Source organism: Falco peregrinus, chromosome 4, assembly GCF_023634155.1.
Source record: "Falco peregrinus isolate bFalPer1 chromosome 4, bFalPer1.pri, whole genome shotgun sequence".
Classification (NCBI taxonomy): Eukaryota; Metazoa; Chordata; class Aves; order Falconiformes; family Falconidae; genus Falco; species Falco peregrinus.
Genome location: NC_073724.1, coordinates 81425399 through 81446378, shown reverse-complemented (window position 1 = coordinate 81446378; position 20980 = coordinate 81425399). Strand labels below are relative to the sequence as shown.

General features: G+C 36.2%; 1 protein-coding gene across 2 annotated transcripts in view; it reads right to left on the bottom strand.

Annotated features, from left to right (window-relative positions):
• The window catches only part of LOC129784325 (protocadherin-9-like), a 470098-nt gene that overhangs the window by 393574 nt on the left and 55544 nt on the right, over positions 1–20980 (bottom strand). Inside the window, exon 1 of one of the 2 annotated variants that reach the window (XM_055802524.1) lies at positions 3297–3358. The exons of the other annotated variant lie outside the window; for it this stretch is intronic. Within the exon in view, the coding sequence (XP_055658499.1) occupies positions 3297–3344 (48 nt within the window). The 5' untranslated portion in view covers positions 3345–3358. Of the gene's footprint in view, positions 1–3296; positions 3359–20980 lie in introns of those variants that run through there. 2 annotated transcript variants of the gene reach the window in all.

Genomic DNA, 20980 nt, shown 5'->3' with positions numbered 1-20980 from the left:
ACTCAAATGAGGTATTTGAATAGTCTCAGATTCCTTCCTTTAACCTCAGACCATTTCCTACAGCTCTGCATCTCTCTCTTCCCTCAAAGAAAGGTTCTGTTACTTTAGGGTTCTGTTAAATGTTAGGGTGGGAGGGGGTGTTTCCACCCCAAAGGAACAGATATTGATGTTATCAATGCCAAAGTACCATTATATTTCTAGAAGGGATCATTTTGATCATGTCACGGATAGAGTCTACCCAAAAGCATTGCTCAGATAAATGGGACAATGACTACATCTGCCCATCTGCAAATAACAAAATGAACCTTGTATGACATGAAAAACACAGCTGCACTAGCTGAACTCCATCATGTATTTCTTGCTGACTTCACACTTCTGTAACACATTTGGGTAGGGAGACCAGAGTGATAGAAACCTCAGTGACAACTGCTAGTTGGCCTTACATATGGGTGATATCAAGGAGACTGGCCTGAGGCTGTATGACTAGTGAGGCCACATGGCTCACTAGCTTGGCTTATAATGACTTATACCAACAACATGATTTATAAAGTAATAAACAGTTAAGACAATGACTCCTCAAGAGTGTACACATCCCTGGGCATCCAGCACCACGTAGAAGGCTGAGCCTGAACCGTGCACACAGGAGTCCGGCTGACAATCAGGACCCAGCTATAGAGTAAGTGTGCTGTACCCCCTGCATGCTTGCCTGAACTGGGCTGGAGGAAATGCAGCTTTGACTGGTGTGTGCCTATGTGCGTGCATGTGCATGCATGTGTATATGCATGTGTGTGTGCTGTAGAATAGGTTTCTTAAAAGACAAATTGCTATCGAGGCACTACCTACATGCTAAATACATTCTAGATTGCTGATCACTGAGTTTTGTGTTTCCATTCTTGCATCCAGCCCACTCCAGCCCAAGTTCCCCCACAAAATTGTGCTGTCTGAACTGCTGCTTAATCAGATACACCAGACACTTATCTAAGAATTTCTGCATCTAATCTTTAGGTCTAGCTACCACCACCATTAAAGACAATGACTAAAATTTAACTTAGAGAAACAGAAAATCCATTAAGTCTGAAACTTGTTTTAAGAGGGTTTTTTCGATTTTATTACATGCAATGTTAATGGAGCTTTGCTTTACCAAGAATCTTTTAGAAAGAGATGGTGTAATTGCTATTTAGATGAGCAAAGTACTCACAGGTAATTCAAATGTTTTTTTAAAAAGCAAGAATACAGTATTTCCTTATTCATACTCAGTAATGCATTGCAAAATGAGCAGTCCTCATTCACACTACAGACCATCAACATTACTTAGTTATTCTTCAGACTGTGAAGATCAATATTAAAATGATAAAAATACATTCAAATACTTAAAATGCTTTCCATAATTAAAGGGTTGGAGGATTTTTTCAAAGCATATCACTCACATGGATGGAAAAGAAGCTTTAATTAAAGTGATTAGTCAGGCTGCCGTTGTCAGCTAGAAAAAAAAACAACAACAACAAAGCTTTCCATGCCCAATATCAACTGGTAGAGAAAAGGGAATAAATCTCCACATGTTTTAAAACCTAGAACAGGCATGGGAAATAATAGCCTATCTGTTTAACTCTCTTGAAGCACCAAACCTAGCTGAAAAGATTTGTCTGACAAAGAGCAACAACTCTTATGGAAAGAATGAGAAAGTTCCATAAAATCTTCCAGAAATTAGCTTAAAAGCTTAGTCCTTTCTTCCTGTTTAGTTACTTTACAACTTATATTCTAGCAATTAACTTCCAACTACCATGGCAAAGATTTCTCTTAACAACTGTAACTGTTAAAAGACCAGCTTTTACAATGTAATGTGTAGAATAATATACTTTCCCACAAAAAAATTGACTAGACTATGAAGTATTATGTATATGTTGTTCTTAGAGCTTTAAATAAAACAGTACATAAAGACACCTTATTTTGTAATTATTGTCTAATGAAATAAAATACTGGAAGTGACAGCTTCTGCTGAAGTACTACACTCTAATACTGATACTAGATATCCCAAAACTGAGCTAAGAGCTTAAGTGCACGTTTACTTTCATGTGGTACTCCACTGCCTGAATCCACTTCAGTGTGGTCTAACCATTCTACATTGCCTTAATGAGAATTTATCAGGTTTATAGTATACTAAGAGATTCAACAAAGTTTATTCATACTATTTTACACTAAAAACTTAATACAATTCCCCTGTCTCTGAAATCCCTAGATTGAGGCTAAAATAGTCTACTATAAAGGATAAACCACCAAATATCCAATAGGTTGCTAGAAAACATAGTTTAAAATTTAATGTCTGATACTGGAAACTCCCATTTCCAGGAAATTTTCTTCTTCCAATGTAGCTTAAAGTGAGTGACACGGAGTGCATAGTATTGGGGAAAGAGGTCTACATTATCAAGAAAACAACTTTTTACTGCAATCTTGTAGTTTAACTAGTTGAACAAATGTAATGAAATTAACATAAGATGTAACTAAATTGCAATTGCATTTATTACTTTTAAACTTTAACACAAATGCAAGTTCTGACCTTCTACATGGAGTTTTCTGTTACTTATTTTGGAGAGACTGTCTTTAGAAAGCACAGATAGTGGACAGAAACCACAGTCCTTGATTCCACACAGAAAACCCAGCACAGAAACCAACAGACTAGACTGCAATTCTGCACAGAGAAGAAACTATGTGTCTAAGTAGACGACAGTTCCTCCTTACTGCAGAGTCTTAAGAGATCAAAGCACTGAACCCTGGTTCTTCTCTGATTACTGCCTCTGAAAGTGGAAGACAAACAGCATCTGCCAGACTTTTTTTCTGAGAAGTCCACATGGTCCTCAACAGGAGATGGGTTATTTTTCTTGGCTTACTGGGTTGGAGTCCAGAGCAGGTGTAAAACAAGTGTAACAAGAGGATGCCTGGAGAAAGGTACTATTCAGTAGGCCCAGCTGTGAACCATGAATTGCTCTGATGGGCAATAGCTAGCCACTTTCTCAGCAAAGATAAGAGAAAATGTCTTGTAACCTTCAGCTGATCAATTTGCTCTTCCCCCTGACAGATGCTACCACACAGTTCTAGTTCACCACAGGCATTACTTCAACTTCACACCAGTCTGACAATACTGAAAAGAATGGAAATACACTTGCATAAATTTCCAGTAATGCACTTCTTACGAGCCCTGCAAGAGTTTTGCCCATTGAATTCAGTGACAACAGGGCCCAAAATACCTATCTTAAAATTAAATGTGTATTTTATTGACTTCAGTGGATCTGATATCTTACCACCCATGGTTTTTCAGGCACCCAAATCTCCCACAAGTACTTCAGCATATCTCCAAAATTCAGTGCCTAAAAAGCAATAATATTTAAATAAAAAAGATGTGTCATTCTTACTACAGATCTTCAGATAACCCGCCTCCCCAGTGGCCCAATATTGGTAATATAGAAAGTAAAATGTTAGCAAATTTCTACTCAAAATAGATAAAGGACTTTTTATGAGGGTTCAACAAACTCCAGAGGCTGTAGCCTAGTACGTGTGTGCTGGTACCTGGTAACTGGTACCAAACGTGTGTGCTAACATTTAAAATGCTACATCAAATGTCAGTGTGGTTTCTGAAGGCTGATTGTGTAACATTTTGCTGCAGCCAGGCAACAGATTTTAAGATGGGATTTTATTCTGTTTAGTGAACTACCAAGTGAAATTGCTGTCTCATAATAAGACACTTTTTTAAAGTTTAATGCACTATTAAGCTTTTTATTAAGATATTATTAATCAACCCTGAGACTCTAAAAAGCAAAACCAGCAGATCTTTAAAACTGCAATTAAAGCTGTGTTTAATGTGGGAGCATTAATGGATGTTCATGCTCTGTTACTAACTGCTGAATATAAATAGCACAATGCACTTCAGGTTCCCTCCTGTGTATAATACTCAGACACCCCAATATACCATGTCTCCAAGGACACAAGTCACAAGGACCCTGTGTGTATGTGACTACAAGAGAACTGTGGAGGGAAACTTCAGTAAGTTACTAAGACTGCAGAATCTTCAAAACTGCCTATTCCTTGAGAAACTGGTTATCCAACCTGACAGCAGCACAGTACCATAATAACTCAGAACAATATAAGCCAGACCGACATATGCATTTGAAGGACAGTCAGAAACTCAGGTATCAACCCAGCACCAGGCATTTGTACTGTTCTATTGTATTTGAGAAAATAAGGCTTCTCAGCGAGAGAACATTACATCAAGGGTAATGCCTCTGGAAAGTGGGACAATTTCAAATCCGTTCTCTGTAGAGAGTAATATGCCCAAATTGCAACAAGCACTCTGTGCACCATATTCAGAAAGGACATTAGTATCCTATACAGAACAGTTTATCTGCTCATTTACCACCGCGTAGTGAGCAAAATCATCAGAAAACTTTACATTAAATTGTAGTTTTTACTTGCAATGGAAAACACATGTCTCTTGCAAAGCACTCCCAACAGGTACCTCAGATACCTCACACAAGTTTGTTCTTAGAGAATTGTACCACAGTTCTGAAAGCTTTTTCAAGAAATCCCCTTGAAAGCAGAAAGTCATCTTAACTCTTTTATCTCACAAAAATATTCTCCTCTGATATCTGAAGTTTTTCCAACTAACTTCAGGAAGTCCCTTCTTTGTCATCTAAAATTTCATTTTAAAAAAACCAAAACGCTTTACATAAGCAGAAATATTATTTGGTCTTACACTCTGAGTGAAAAGGCACTTACACAATCCATGGAGATTAACAGTATAGCTTAACAGAAAGGTAAATGCCACTGAAAATGACTCATTTTAAAATCTGCCTGTATCTCCTCTGATATTTTACATATGATTGTTTTCCTCATTTACATGAGTACAAATGAAGAGCAATTCACCCAAAGGCAACAGAATTAAAGTAGTAAAAAAGCAAAGGAGTCTCTAAGGATCAAGTTCTCTTTTGAGAATCTATATTGAACAGTTTTATCCATTTTGATAAAGTGATGAGTTTTTGAAGGCAGACTGCATATTACCAAATACCTTCTTACTTGGCAGAAAGTCACCTTTATAGAAATAAGTCACATTTGCAGAAATAATTATTGTTTCCTGAAAATAATTGGAAAGGAATCACAAAAGTAATTTCAATAACCACAAATAGTGAATATTTCCCCCATCCCCTTTGCTAGTTCAAAGAATAGGGAGACCATCAAAATAAAACAGGAATGAGCAGGAACAAAATCTTATTCATGTAACAATCGCAGATTGGAAAGACAGACGCATGGCATCACTAAAATTCTACATAGCTACTTCATAAGAAGGCAGACTACTGCTATGTCAGAAGTGAAATAAATCTTTCTCACTTTCCCTTGCTGTTTGGAATACTTAAGATCATTATGTATTGCCAGGCCAGCAAAGAGAACCAGGCAAGCAACAGCTTTGCAACAGCTTCTCTGGCTCCACATCCTTTTACAGCTTCCCTGTGCCCACCAGCACACGATAGAAAGCTGTAAAAAAAGTGGCTCCTGCTCTCAGTCTTACCAGTGGCAATTCCATCTGCAATTAAACTCGGACCACAATCTTCACCGAAATAAATTACAGCTAGAGGCTGAGGGAAAAAAGGTTTTGATAGGGGGGGGGGGGGGGGGGGGGGGGGAGGAGAGGGTGGGGAAAGTACCTGTAAGGGACAACTAACATGAAATGTATTTTTAAGTATTACAAAGAATGGTTTGAAGTTCTAAGAGGAGATGAGTCCCTTGTCACTGAGGTCAGTGTAGAAAGTACTCCCATCAGTTGATGACAAAAATATACAATTCCTGAAATGGGTCATGACTGCCAAACATTCAAAATTCAGAGTTGGATTCAAGAGGTCTTAAGTACATATAGATTCTTCCCCAAAAGGTGTTCAAAAGTCAACATAAATAAGGTACTATAAAACATGCAAGATTTCTTTCTGCAAAACTTAGTACCGTTTTATCATTTTCTTTCCAATAGTTCCACTATTTCATGAGCTGACATCAGCAAAATCCTTCAAACAAAATGCACACTGGCTTTTTATTTCATTTATCATCCAACATCTACAAACAAAAATGTTGTGGGAATATCTTGAGCAAAACAGTTTGGACGGAGGAGGGAAATGACAAAGTCAGCACCATAGATGAGATTGGAACCCAAGAGCAAGGAAGCTAACACAGAAAAAACTTGCCAATTGCTTTTTTCCCAATAAAATGAACAGATAGAACCACAGACCTCTAAGAGTAATGAAAACAACCTACTGTGTCATCATTTTATGCAAGAAAGGGAGAAAGAAATTAGCCTAAAACTCCTACAATAATATGGATTTTTTCAGCTGACAAAAGCAATACTATATAAAATCTTTTCTGTGCTTTATTTCTAATTACCTTCTATCCTTTAATGAACAAGAAAGCACTTGATCTTGAAAGTCCTTGTGCAGTCAAAACTCCCACTAAAATTAATGGGACCTTTTTTTCCCAGCCTAAGAGCTCTGAGATCAGTCCTCAAACTTAGCTCTTTCTAAGCTTCTTCCATTAATCAAACTTCTTACTTTTCTCCTCTCCTTTTCTGCTAGGATCATATATTAAAAAATACAGACACCAGAAACTATAACCTTGCCTGAGGAAGAAAGCCTGCTGTACTTTGCTATCCTCAAAAGTTTAGCTCAATTCCACAAGTGAAACACTGATTATGAAGAACCTTGGTTACCTGGACACCACAAACTTAATTTTGGCGTCTTCAAACAGTTTATACAGATGTTGTTGCATAGTGCCTGTGGAAGTTAAGCTGCCTGAATTACACCACTGAAATGCGTGTACACAAACTTCCTAATCAGGCAAACCTCTCAAACTAATAGACCAAAACATACGGGACTCTAAACATCTCTCACTCCCAGTAAACAAGGAGTTAAGGGACTGAAGTTCAATGCACATTTCTTCCACCTAGCCTCAGACAACTTGCAACATATGTCTGACATTTCAGTGCCTAAAAGGAATAAATTAAATCCTTATTTGTATGCCTCAATAAATCGTTTCAGTTTGCAGACTGCTGGTCACTCATTTCAGGAAAATGACAAATCCTACACAGTTTAAAAAAAAAACAACAACAACAACAATAAAAAATCCACCACACACACACAAAAACCAGCACAACAAAACCTAGCAAGAAATTTCTGTATTCAAAATAAATTACCGTCTTTTTGGCTGTAATACAGTAACATCATTACCCCACCATAATTCTCAATTTTCTCCCACTGAAATAGTATAGGAGGCTTTTACACAGAAATAAAAATAAAATACACTGTAACCTGTCAAATCAGGTAGTACTAACAACAGTGTTCTAAGAAAAACTACGAGACTTGTTTATGGCCTGTTTTATGGCCTTGTTACAGACCTTCGCAAGGGTAATTTCCTTTGTTCATTTTTACACTTCAACAGTACAGTAGTGTGTGTATATATGAGAGAACTGACAGGACGGTACAGCATTTAGTTGCTCATTTAGCCAGTGAGATGCTGTACCGCACCAACATGCAGTCTAGGAATTATACCATTCTGCATTGATTCTTACATAGGACTATACCTTCCCACGAAGATGCTGTACTATCTGTGAAGATTCTGTAACACTGCCTTCATTTATGGAGAAATCAAACATAATGAACTACTGATCTTTTAATTACAGTTAAGAAATAAAAGATCCAGGAGATGAAGGAACGAAGGAGGACTAAGGATGACAGACTGATTTAAACTTTTACACATTAATACACACACACACAATACCTCCACAGTAAACATTCAGTTGAATAAGCAGCACCAAAGACTTTCTTGCCAACTAAATGGCTCTCTTTTTTGCCAGCTGGCACGTTTTAAATTGACTTCAGCATTCTTTTGCCTATAGCTTGCCTTTATTTTAAAATGCTGTTAATTTACAGGACTTCAAAACACACAGAAAAATGTTTAATAAATAATACCTACTGGTGATGGTTGCTCATCACGGAAGAGGAAAAAAACACCAGAAAATCAGCAGCATCAGTCCCAGAGATAAGCAATTTTGCTTGCTTTCAAAAACAAAACCAATAAAAACCCTCTTTCAAAAACAGTCACTTTCAAAAGGATGAAGTAAAACCCTAAAAGGCAAATTGTAATTTATTAAAAAGAATGAAAATAAGAATATAATGTCAATGTTAAAACTGAAAGGTTCACAAGACATGCAATTATTTTCCTGTGTGAGTAGTTAAGTATGTTTTTGTAAAGACAAATAAACTTTTTGTTGATTAAAGAAACCAAGTACATTTTTCACTCCTTTGAAAAAAAAAAAAAAAAAAAAAAAAAAAAAGAACACAACAAACCCACCACGACCTAGTCTAGAATCACCTATACTGGTGTTAGCAGTGAATACAGAACACGGAAAATCTAGCAAGAGGAATGCCTTGGAGATCATGGAGAAACTCTACCCCATCAGAAAAAAGCAAAAAGAGACTTCATGAATCAATTTTGATTCTCAAAGCACATGCACTCCCCCATGCAATCTTTGTACTTGCACCACAATACTCTACCCTATGAAAATTTTACTGTTAAGAGTCTTTTAGTCATGGTTGCCTCACAGACTTCAGATTCCCTGCCTTTGTCCCAGACTCCTTTGTTAAGGAAGTCGCTGGTACTTGACTAGTAGCTGTTAAAATGAGATGTAAAGAGGAACTAATACTGCAAAGACAGTGCAAACATAACAGCAAGTTCACCTTTCATATTCTACAGTGAATCCATTGCTCTATTTATTGTCTATGCAATGTCTAATTAACGCTCATCTCCTGAAGTGAGACCCTTTGACAGATAAAAAACTTTATCACATGTAAGGTACTGAATATATAATTTCACCAGAAGACTTTGCTTATTTTGAGCACATATAGATGCAATCCATACATAAGGACAATATAATACAATTATTAACTAAAAATCTCTTGGTATTTCTATTACAGTGTAATTCTTTAGGGCTAAAATGGATCTCAATTTACTGTTAATTATGACAGTTTATAACTGGTTTCAGCCATAAAAGATTATATTATTATGCTGCAAATCTCAAATTATTGTGGTTTTTTGCTTCTTCAGCATTGCCTAGAATTGTGATCTGTGAAGTCTTCCATCCTCATCCCAAGGGCAAAAGAAAGACATAGTCATATAAGACAAAGAATAATGAGTAGTTCTTGAGAAACAGATGACCAATATTTGGCCTTGCGCGGATTAATCCTACACGAAATAAATCGATAGTTTCAATTTAGTTCAAAGTAAATGTGATCTATGTATGAAAAAAACACAAATAGACTACTTACTGGTAACTCTAAGGTCAAAAAGATCAAAGATACAAACCACTACCTGCCCAACAGCGACTGACTCTGTGCACTGCTGTTCATTACACTGCATCTGTTCTGTGGATGGACTGTGACAAAAGTAGATGATATATGCCTATATGTCACCTCTCATGACTGTGAAACTCCCTTTAAGTGAAACTACAGAAGGCTCAATTATATGAAAGCACAGCAACATCCAGGGGGCAAACTGTTTCAGCAGCTGCAGCATTAAGTTAGCAAACTATATGCAATAGGAAAAATTAAAGAGCATAGTTTTGTACTCTCCAGATATTTCTGAATGCTAAAACTATCCTAAAAAAATTTAAAAAAAAAGAAATAAAAGAAAGATATAAATTAAACAGAATGCCTCTTTAAAAGCAATAAAACACCTTATTTTCTCTTTCTCTCAGAAGCAGCATATTGTGTGGCAAATGACAACGCTTTACACCTCGGAAAAAGATTCTGCTCTGGTGTGAAGACTCTTAGTTATGCAAAGCTACATTTTACTGAAATCCCAAAGGCATATGTGGCTCAGCTTTGAAATTTGCACTATGATTCAACGTACTAACTTGTTTACCATTTTAGTGCTTTGACTCCATTCCTGTGAATTCCATAACCTCAAGTCTATGCTCAGAATAAACATATACACTGAGACTGTCTGGTGATGATTTGCACAGGTAGCATGGCAGTTCTCTATTATGAAGCAAACAAATTATGAAGGGAGCAGCAGCCTTATGGTTGAGGAGAAGGAGTACAGTTAATTATTGCTGCCGTTCAAAGAAAACAAGTGTAAACTTCTGACAGTAGTCAGAAGAAAATCATAAGGAGTTTATTGTGATCAGATTATTTTTCTCACTATAAAGAATAGTAATAAAGTAATCCTAATGAAGACCATGAGGATATCAAAGAAACTAAGCGATGTTTGAAAGAAACTTCAGAAGTTACTCACTACAATGCCTATGATATGATTGACTGAGCCCACTGTTAGTAACTTTCCCCTTCACAAACTGAAAAAATATTTTGTCAAGATTTACATAAAGAACCTACATTGTTATAGACTTACCTATTCAATTATTCATACACCTTGTTTCTAGTAAGTCTAATCTTATTTTTCTCTTCTGTTTGAATGCCATAAATTTTATCCCAGTTCTTACACTGATGTTAATACTAGAAGGAGGAAGGGGTTGTCTTGAAGTTTAACCCATTACATACTTAGTAACATAATTAACACAACTGCCTGCTTAATCAGTCAAAGGTTGATTCATACCCTAAGGTATCTTATCTGTATTGATCCCACTGTAATCCATTACCATCTCCATGCTAAGAAAGAAAAAAAGACACCTTGCCTATCGTACCTCTACATAAACTTGCTTAACTTTTTAAATAAACAATATGGTCTTCAATCTCTTTACATTTTTTCTGATTATTCAAAAACTACGCTTAAAGTGAAAAAAAAAGTCAATTAAAAATGCTTTCTTTGCAGTGATTTGGATATCAAACATATTCCACTCGTGGAAGAAAAAGAAAGTATTTTTCAACAAGACAATGGCAAATTGAAGTCAGAAGTCTAAAATCTTGGCTTCTCATACCATCCCACACTAATTCTGACATTGCCAGCGGTTGATTGTATCAGTGAGTATTACACTGTAATGTAATTAGTAATGGTAATATTACCACAAGTAGTATAAACAGCCCTGCTCTACTGCCTTTAAATTATTTCTGTAAGCATGTTAATAACATACCATCAAGCATCAATACAAATCCTTGACAGCTTCCTGAAGAAAGATTATGCATGTCTAAGCAATTTTCTCATACACAGGTTTTCTTTAGAAAACATGTTGTCACTATTCCATTAGCTCAGAACAGAGTGTATGCATAAAAGAATCTCTTCTAAAGAAGGCTGACTGCTAGCCAGGAAAGCATATGTTCAATAGCTTGTATTTACTGCTGGTTGGGATAGGGTTTTAGGTACCACAGCATCAAAAGAATTTTTTCTTTAAAAGATGTCTAGCAGTGCAGTGAATGCATTTCACTTTCAAAGGGGGAACCCTTTGAACGGCACAAAACCTCATTTTGATGGTATTTCAACAGAGACTGTTGGAATCAAAACAGAATAGATTAACAGATATGTAGGGCAAGACATCTTAGGTCTGATCTGAAGCCTCTGAAGTCCAAACAGATTTGAATGGTGTCCTAAACTAGTAGCTTTCCTGAAACAGTTAAAAAAGAACAACCACCACCCCACCTCACCACCCCAAAAAAACACCACAAAAAAACCAACACAACCCAAAACCACCAAACCCAAAATTAATTTCACGTATTTTTGCTGCCTATCTTACCATAATTTGAGGGTGCCAAACTCCTTACAGTCAAATGCTACTTTATTGGCAAAGGCAGAAACACAGTATGGAACTCAGTTTTCCAACTTGTGTTATGCTGGTCTGCCCTCTGGAAGTGCCACTCCCTTTACTACAGATGGAGCCCTGCACAGGAGTTTGAACTTCAATGTCTATCATTTTGCTGTCAAAAAGTTCACCATGAGGAATCTTATAATCATCGTTCAAAGATATTTTCTATACTATCGGAGAGTTGGCTGATTTAGTTTACTTTCCATTTTGTACAGAACTGTTAGCTTCATAAGACATTCAGAATGCCAACAGGTATCTTTAACACTGATATGATGCATATGACGTTAGAGAAAAGGCTTTTGTCGGGTTAATTTATACAAAGATCGAAAAGAGATTTTCCTCTAACCTTATTTTTTTAGAAACAGTGGAAACATTTTAAACTCTGTGTTCTTCAAAAATTTTAATCTCTATAGTCAGTATCATTCGTAGAATATTTCAGTCCAAATTTTTACAGTTTGGTTACTGCAAGCAAAGATATAATGGCAGCGTGGAGTTTTTTTCTGGGGTTCTTTTGAGGGGGAGTAGTTGTAATGGTTTCTGGGATTTTCTTTGAAAGCACACAAGGTCTTAAGTCTGGCTGTTAGTGATGGAAATTTACATTCACAGGTATACCCACACAGTTTCTCTGATCAAAATTTCATGTTGTGACTGTATGAAATATTTTCTATGGTTCTACTTATCAATACCTTCACAATCATTTTACTGAAACAAAACTCATCATTTTAACTTAAATTTTACCTCTTGCTTGGGAAACCAAGAAATTTGAAAAGACAGGTGAATCATCATATAAAAAAATCCTTCTCTTGACCCTCAAATAAAGCTATCTTGGCCTTACACAGATGGATCAATCCTCTATTTCCACTTCTGGGGCTGAGTTGAATTTTTCCTGCTGCTTACCCTGTTTTGATTTCATTTAACATTTTTACATCTTAAGTGGCTGACATTAAAAAATCAGTAATACTATGCTAAAATTAAAAAAAAAAAAAAACCAAACCAAAAAAACCAAACAAACAAAACACCACCACATCTTTAATCCTTGAATTCAGGGTCATGATGAAGTCATCCCTCCTGTAGTGAGGTAAACCACTTAGAGAAGAGGAAAAGATCCTTCAAGATCCCCACCATGTAAGGATTGCTTAGACAGTGAAACTTGGGAATCTGTTACATCTCTCATTTCCATGGCAGCTGGCAGAAAAATACAGAGAAAGAAGGTATGGCTCTTTCCTTCCTTCCCTTTGCTGAAGACCATCATATAGAACTAGGATTGATCAGGATAATACTGTTCTGTGGATCAGTTTCAGTTTAAGCAGCCAAGATGAGCCTCTACTGACAAAATATAAAAAAATAATTCACGCGATTAGTATATTATATTAGCAACTTTAAAGGATATCCATTGTGAAGGTTTTATATTACATGGACATTTAGTGCCCTATTGCAAATCCAATATTCCCTGATGTGACAGAGAACCCTCTGATGTAATAGAACAGCTGATAACACAGCAACATATTTGAAGCTTTTATTAATTCTTAAATCCAACATACTTTTTTCTTTATTTTTATAAAAGTCAATATTCTCTTAAGAAAGTACTAGCACACTGATGAATTTTACCATGATAATTACTTTTGTCAGATTTTGCAAGAGTAGACTGCAGTTAGTGCTATGATAAAGCTCCTATGTTTAATTACACAGAATTTTCAAAACTCTGAATTTAAGAAAATAAAGCAATTTTTAAAAATCCTCAACTTAAAACACAAATGATCAGTTTAGTGCCAAAAGAAAATAATTCTATGAAGTCTGAAAGAAACTGTGAAAACATGTTAGAAGTTAAAGACAGGAAAGGGAAATGTATGTGTTAAGTTTTTTAATTGCATAAATTTTGCCTAGTATGTTTTAATAAAAAGAATTTCCTGCAGTGGTATTGCATGAAGTTCTTCAAATTAATTATATGGATCATTCAACTAATTGTTTTTACTGCCAAACAAATTCTCGTCACCAAATGTATCATAAATCCTTTTTTGCCACATAGCTTTTATTTGAAGTGTTATATAAACCAGGTCACCCTATGTTCTCTCCTTTTTATATACATGTATTTGTTACTTATTTGCATTTGGATAAGCAGAAGGAAGAAATCAAATTCCTGGCCTCCACTTGATTTGAGATTGGAAGAAAACATCAACAGTTGAAAGCAAAAGGCTTTAAAATTTGAACTAAAGATTCACATTTAGCTGCCTGAGACTTTAAAATCTTCTGTGAAGATTAGGTACTAAAGAGGAAGACCTTCTTAGTTTTAAAATTTTCTAGTGTGGTTTTCAAGCCAACATCACTTATTTACTACTTCAGCATTAAATTACATAATTTATAGTAAATACTATGATCCTAATTACAACAGACAGTGAGACTTTTTCAGAATTGCAGAAATTAAAACTGTCTAGCTTCCAGGTCCAAGCATGTACAACATAACTGGGTGCCATGTTGAAGACACCACCACCTCATCACATTTCTGCCTCACAGACAGTAACCCCAACTAAAAGGGAAAACAAAAACAACACAGAAAAACAAACAAAAACCAAACTAACCAACAACCAAAAAAACCCTCATACCAACCCACCCAATCAAAACCCAACCAGCTATAAGTATTGAATGTGCCACGTGACAGGTGGTGAGTTGTTGGATCAGATGACCTCTAGAGGTACAGACATACAGGTTCAGTTCAAGGACCTGCCTGGCTCAGTATCCTGTCTCCAACCATCTTGACAGCTTTTGTGAAATGACTGCAGTATAAACTCAAGAACACAAAGCTATCTGGATCTACAATGGATTTATTCATTCACAGGTCTAAAATAAATGGGTAATTTCTTGTGTGCATACATTATGCAGGATTCATCATTTTTCTGGAGAAAAAAAGAACAGGCAGTTCTTTATTTCAGAAAACAGACATCAAACCAAAATTTACAACAAACAATTCATGCTGGCTCTAGGAAAACTAAGAGATAAGCAAGCATCTCTCAAGCCTTCTCCAGCTTCTGATTATTCGAAAATCAGTCTGATAGCTACTTAGAAGCCCAAAACTTTTCTCAGTATTTCATACCTATTCAGGATCATTTCTTCAATAACTGATAAAAGTGACCATATGAGTAGAAAGAAATCAGCTGAAGGTGACCTTGCCTATATGGGCAGCTGTGAGGCTTTACAGTGGTTTTATTTATGCATCTACTTCTAATTCTATCTTTAATAATAGCTACTATTTAGAGACTCAAACTGAAATATTTTGGACTCTTCAGTATTAATCTTTAAGCATCTAGAAACAGAAAAAAACCCAAACAAACCACAAGTTTAAGAAGCTTAGTTGATACAATTAATAGCAATGCATTAATTTAGTATTCTGTCCATACAGTAATATCCTAACTATTACAGAGTTCGTCAGAAAGATGCTACAGAATGTCTTTAGCTCCAAAGACTAAATTTCCCAGTGTCTTCCATGACAATCAGGCTCCTCTGAAAACAAACTTACCACCAGAAGGCTTCAAAAGTAGTAGAAAGAATTTCCATTCTTCCTTGTGTTGACTTACCCAGAAAAATTGAGCTTCAGCACATTCCAAACTAATAGGAAAATCTTAAGTGTTCTCTTGCAAATTCCTACATAGAAATGAATCAAGAACTGCATCAGTATACACTAATAAATATGAAGAAAAAGAACCCTGACTACCTAATTCACTTGTTCTAATAGAAATCTTCAACTACCACTAAAATTGAAAACACAAGTAACACAGCAGGCTACAAGGGCAGACACCAAAAGAATTATACAGTTGCCGTTTGCTGAACTCCAGAGTTTAGCAAACATTCACAAACCCCAGCCAAAGCTTTTTTGAGGATTTCTTTTTTTTTTTTTTTTTTCATTCTGCAAACTTCCATTGAGGTTTATGTGATCTCAGACTGCACTGCCACCAGAAAGACAGCCCTTACTTTCTTATCTTTTGCTGGGCACATCCTTTGCTAGGTCAGTACTTAAACCACGTAGCTCACCAGTTATGTCAGTTCCTTGAACTGACTGAAAACTAGACCTGCCTCCCCAAATTATTATTTTTCCCAGCACAGCTGAACAATCACTGGTGCTGACACAAGAGAGGTGGCAGGAACAGACAGCTGGAGGCAGGGAAAAGAGCACGACTTGCCTTTTTGGCAGTAGTGTGGTCAAAACTGATGCTGAGAGATCAAAGAGAAAGCCAAAATATTATATGACAGGAGCTGTAACTCATTCTGTATTCTTCTCCTGAACTGGAAGAGCATGAGATGAACATGAATTCCCATTAGAACTAGCTTTATTATACAGGCAGCTAACACCAGTACTTTTTCACTATCTGGAACAATGATCTGATGATTTATGGTATTGGAAGCCAGGCTATAATTTCACAAGGGGCACACAAACAGCAGGATCTTGACTTTTTAAACTTAGGAAAACAAGTTTCTTTAAAAGAAGAAGTAACCACAGAACCACAGCATTTGGTCAAGAGCACATGCCAAAGTAGTCACTTTGCTGCTCCCTTGGGAGCTATTAGAGAAAAAGGTTTATCAGACATCTACTGCAGTAAAGCCCATAAGAGATACCTATATTGCATTTAAAGAAGGAAAGAGTCAAAACAAAGTGCACACAGTAAACTACAACTGCTTGCTTTTTAAGTCTACCAGATGACTTCTAATTTCACATACATGGGGGAAAAATCACAAAATATAAATCTAAAATCTGTCTCTATGAATAAAAGGGTAAGCCATTCAACATTAATCCTGATTCAAACAAAGCATGGCAAAGAACCTTCAGGAATAAAAGACAGTGATATTTCCTATCAGTGGTCCACACTTGACAATTATTGGAAGTGTACTTCTAGAACATTTACTTAACTGAAACACTGAAGATTTAAACTGTTTACCTTGAATATTTATTGAACTGTATCAGTAACAACTTCTTCAAGGAAGTGCCTGGACTTGGAGATATACTGTAGTTTTTCTTTCCAGAAAGAGCAATTTACAAAAAAACCAATCTTACGACTGAACTTTCAGGGCAAGTACATTTCTGTAAGTCTCACAAAATTTCAGATTGCACCTGAAAACAGCAGTCAGAACTTCTGATTTACACCCTTTCTTTTAAATCTTCTTTTCTTTTTTAATTGAATACTCAGATTGTACAATATTAGGGATTAGTTAGGTGAAGATCTAAAATTTGATATTTTTCCAGATGTATTTCAATCTCATTGTTAGTCATTCTCCCTAATTCAGTGTCAGTTTATAATCTTACTGATGTCTTCACCAATCATGACAAACACTGAATATACTCTAGAAATGTTAATGTATACTCCAATAATAAATATATCTGAAAAACAACCCCTTTAAAGAATGGGTTTGCATTTCCAGAAATCCACACAGATCTTCTTCCCTCTCAACTAAAATAAGCTTTTGGCTTTTCCAGAAGTGGCTGTCATAATAACATGTCAAAGGTAGGTCCTCAGAACATTAGAAGTTGGATTACACATTAGAAGAGGGGAGCCAGAATATCTGCAGCAGCCACTAACATTAAATTCATTACCTACAAAACCCATACAACAGCAGTTATGCTTTAACATTGTGTAAACTATGTGTATGTTGCCATTCTAGAAGTAACTTTCCAACCACTGGAAAAGGCAGTATGGATGTAAATAGAATCCTTATTTTATTTTTAAATCCGGTATCTTAGGACATTTCACAGTGTCAAGGTCCTGAAGTATCCACGTCTTACTGTGGTTTGTTTTACTGTGTGAGATCCGAGCGAAATTAAACTCAACCGTTTGATGAGCTGCACCAATCTAATCTTAGAGCTTCTGCTGTATAAATGCCCAATTCCCTTGCTCTGATCCCTTCTCTTACTGAAACTGATCCAGTAATCTCTGTTGTACACTGAAACTAGCCTCAAAGGAGAAAGTATTTTCTATGGCAGCTCTAGGGAGACTTGACACCACTGCTAGACATTACTAAGCCCTCAGATATTCAATCTCTTCCAAGTTAGTGAATTTAAAAAGAGTTCCTTGTAGCACAAGGTTCACTGTTTGATATTTTGCACTTGAATATGTGCCAACTCACCTTTCAGCACCATTGGTTACTAAAGTAAAGAAAAATCTGTTCGGTATTTGTTCATTTTTCTGAAATGGGAAGCTTATTTCTCAGAGTCTAACAACCTTTCCACATTGATACGGCAGGAAGGTCTAGCATTCCTTTCAATTAAAATGCTGAGGTATTCAAACTGCGTGAGAAATTTGATAATGTAGACAGCACATGTAAAGCCCGTGACTTGCAAATGACGGAGAACTTGCAATCCATCATCTAAAACAAAACCCGTAAGAACTGTCCTAGCATGAAAGATATCTTTCCCAGAACTATTACCATTGGCATCCTGCACCATTTCACACTGCTACACTGAGAAAATATGAAAGTATTCCCAAACTGTTCAGAGAATACAAATGCATTTGGTCTTTGATTAATTGCGTTAAAACCACGAATGTGAAACCTTCACACAGAGAAATGGGTGAATAGGACACTTTTCCCCTCTTTTATTTTGGTCTTGTTATAAAAATGTCACAGTTTTCACTTTTAGGAAAGATGCCAGCAATACTGAAATACACTGAAAATGTTGGCCAGAATGAAAGTTTTGCTCTAACCCTCAAGGTTCCTGTAAAGGATATTGAGGGTGAGGTGTGGGTTGAAGAACAGAAGAAATGACAAGATTTTCAGGGTGATTTTTTGTTCATGACAATATGCACTAAATTTTTCAATTTTGCTTGTAACCTTTCCCATGCCCCCAGTGTATCAATTCCCTTCTTGTCCCACTGAAATTAACCTAGTTTCCAGTTTTCAGTTTCTTTTCATATTATGTTCTGTCTCTTCAGACATTTCGGAAAACTGCTTACACCAGACACATGAGATCTTACTGCCTTGCCTTGCAAATCAATCAGTTATATTTTGCTAGCAATAAGAACAGGAACTCAGAGTAACACCTAATCCAAAATCAGCACCCTGAGGGTTATCTGGCACCCTGAGGGTGACCTGTGGGCACTGGGTTACTGAACTCTAACACTTGAATAAGAGGCTTTAAGAAGATGGTAACATCAGTGATCATTTAATTACATTTGTATGGAAGGCATTCATCTGGTTTCTGGCCATACCTATATTGTGGGTCATTTGCAACCATGGTCTGTTTATATTGTCAGTTAAAGAGAAGTAAGCACCTACCATAGATGAGATAGTAAAAGTCCTGATGGTAAAAGGTTTTGGGGTTTTTTTTTCCCTCTAACTATAAATGCAGATGTTTGTACTTCAACAGAAACATGAGACAAAAAAAAAAAAAAAAGAAAAGAAAAAAGTGTTTGAGAGTGTTTACAAAATTCCTCATTGCAAACCATAACAAACTCTGCAAACCCATGGAAAAAAGACAACTAAACAGAAAATATCAATTGTGGTAATCAAATTTTACATATGATAATGCAATGCTTGGTAATCTGAACTTTGGGCAACATCATTGAAAGGGCTCAAAGTTCAGATATGAAAGTGTCTTAAATGAGATTTTTCGGAGAAATTTTCAGAAGTAATGTGTATTTTTAAATGTACTGACATATGTTTGCCTATCTGTGAGGCAAACGATGTGATTTGTAGCATATGTCCTACCAAATTATTAATTGTAATGGGGTAGGGGAAAGAGTACACTGTAGACTACTTCAGACTAACCAACTCTGCCTGTCATTTGACTGACTTAGAAAATAACAAGAAAAGGAGAGTATAAAAATTGAGTTTATCAAGGTAACAGTTCTATTGTGAAAAAGAATTGCTTCTATCAATTTACCTCAATACAAGAAAAAAACCCAGTTGCATCAAATTCAAAAGAAGGAGAAGTTGTGACACAATTAACAGGCAAGAAATGATGTATTATTCACACCAAATGAAAAACTTACAAAAGCTTATAGACAATATTGACAAGCTGCATGTATTCAAATTCAAAAGACCTGACAGGATTCTCCCGAGTGCTGTAAGGGCTGGCTGATGTGACTGTAGTCCACTGCCTATAACTTGCATGGAAATTAGATGAAGTCCCTGATGGCTGTAAAAATGCAATCATTACATTCATTCCTAAAAAAGAAAGAAAAATGACCCAGAGAATAATTATATGAGCCTCAGCTAGGTTCCTGACTATAGAAATACCATGGGAAATGTCTCCCAGGAATGCTTTGTCAAGCACACGAGGATGATAAAGTAATCAGGAATGTACAACATGGATTTACCAACAGTAAGTCAAGATTGACCAACCTGATACCTCCGATAAAATGTCTGGCTGCAAAGAGCAATGGATGTAACCTATCTTGACTTTAGTGAGCCTGTGGGTATTACATCCCACACTTTCTTCATATGAAAGCTGAAGAGGCATGGGCTAGAAATAAGGATTGTTAGGTGGGATGAAAGTTGGTTGCATTGCCATGAAACCAAAGGTTGGACATCTGTCTAACAGCTGGTAACAAATAGACTATCCCAGTGGTTGATATGTGGTCCCATACTGTTCAATAACTTAATTTACAGACTGGACTATGACACAGACCACACCCTCACGAAGTCTGAAGATATCAGTAATGATGGGTGAGTACTTGACACAAAAAATGGGAGAGACTCAATCCAGGAGAACCTAGATAAACTTGAGGACTGGAACAACAGAAAATTTATGAGACTCAATTAAAAAAAAAAAAATCTAAAAAATAATCCCATGCAGACTGGAAAGTGGTTGGCTGAATAAGAGGCCTGTTAAAAGGGTCTGAAGTTCATGTCTGATGTCAGATGGAATGTGCATCTCATGACAAACGAGGTAAGCTATATACATTAAGAGCACTGTAGCTAAGAGTTACTACCCCCCTTCACACAGATTGTTGAGGTTGCACAAGCAGGGATGTTGAAAAAAATCAGGAGACTGCAGCAGGTAATGTCAACACTCATTTATTATTATTACTATACGACTATTATTAAATGTATATATTCATATTATCACTACACTTTTTAAAAAAGTGATAATTCAGAAAGGGTAAAAATAAGTAAGTGATCTTCAGTCACTGCTGTATGAAGATAGATGGTAACCATATTTTAAGTTATGTTCTGAGGCCAAGAAAAATGCTTGTTGTGTCTGTACGGCATCTTTCAACACCT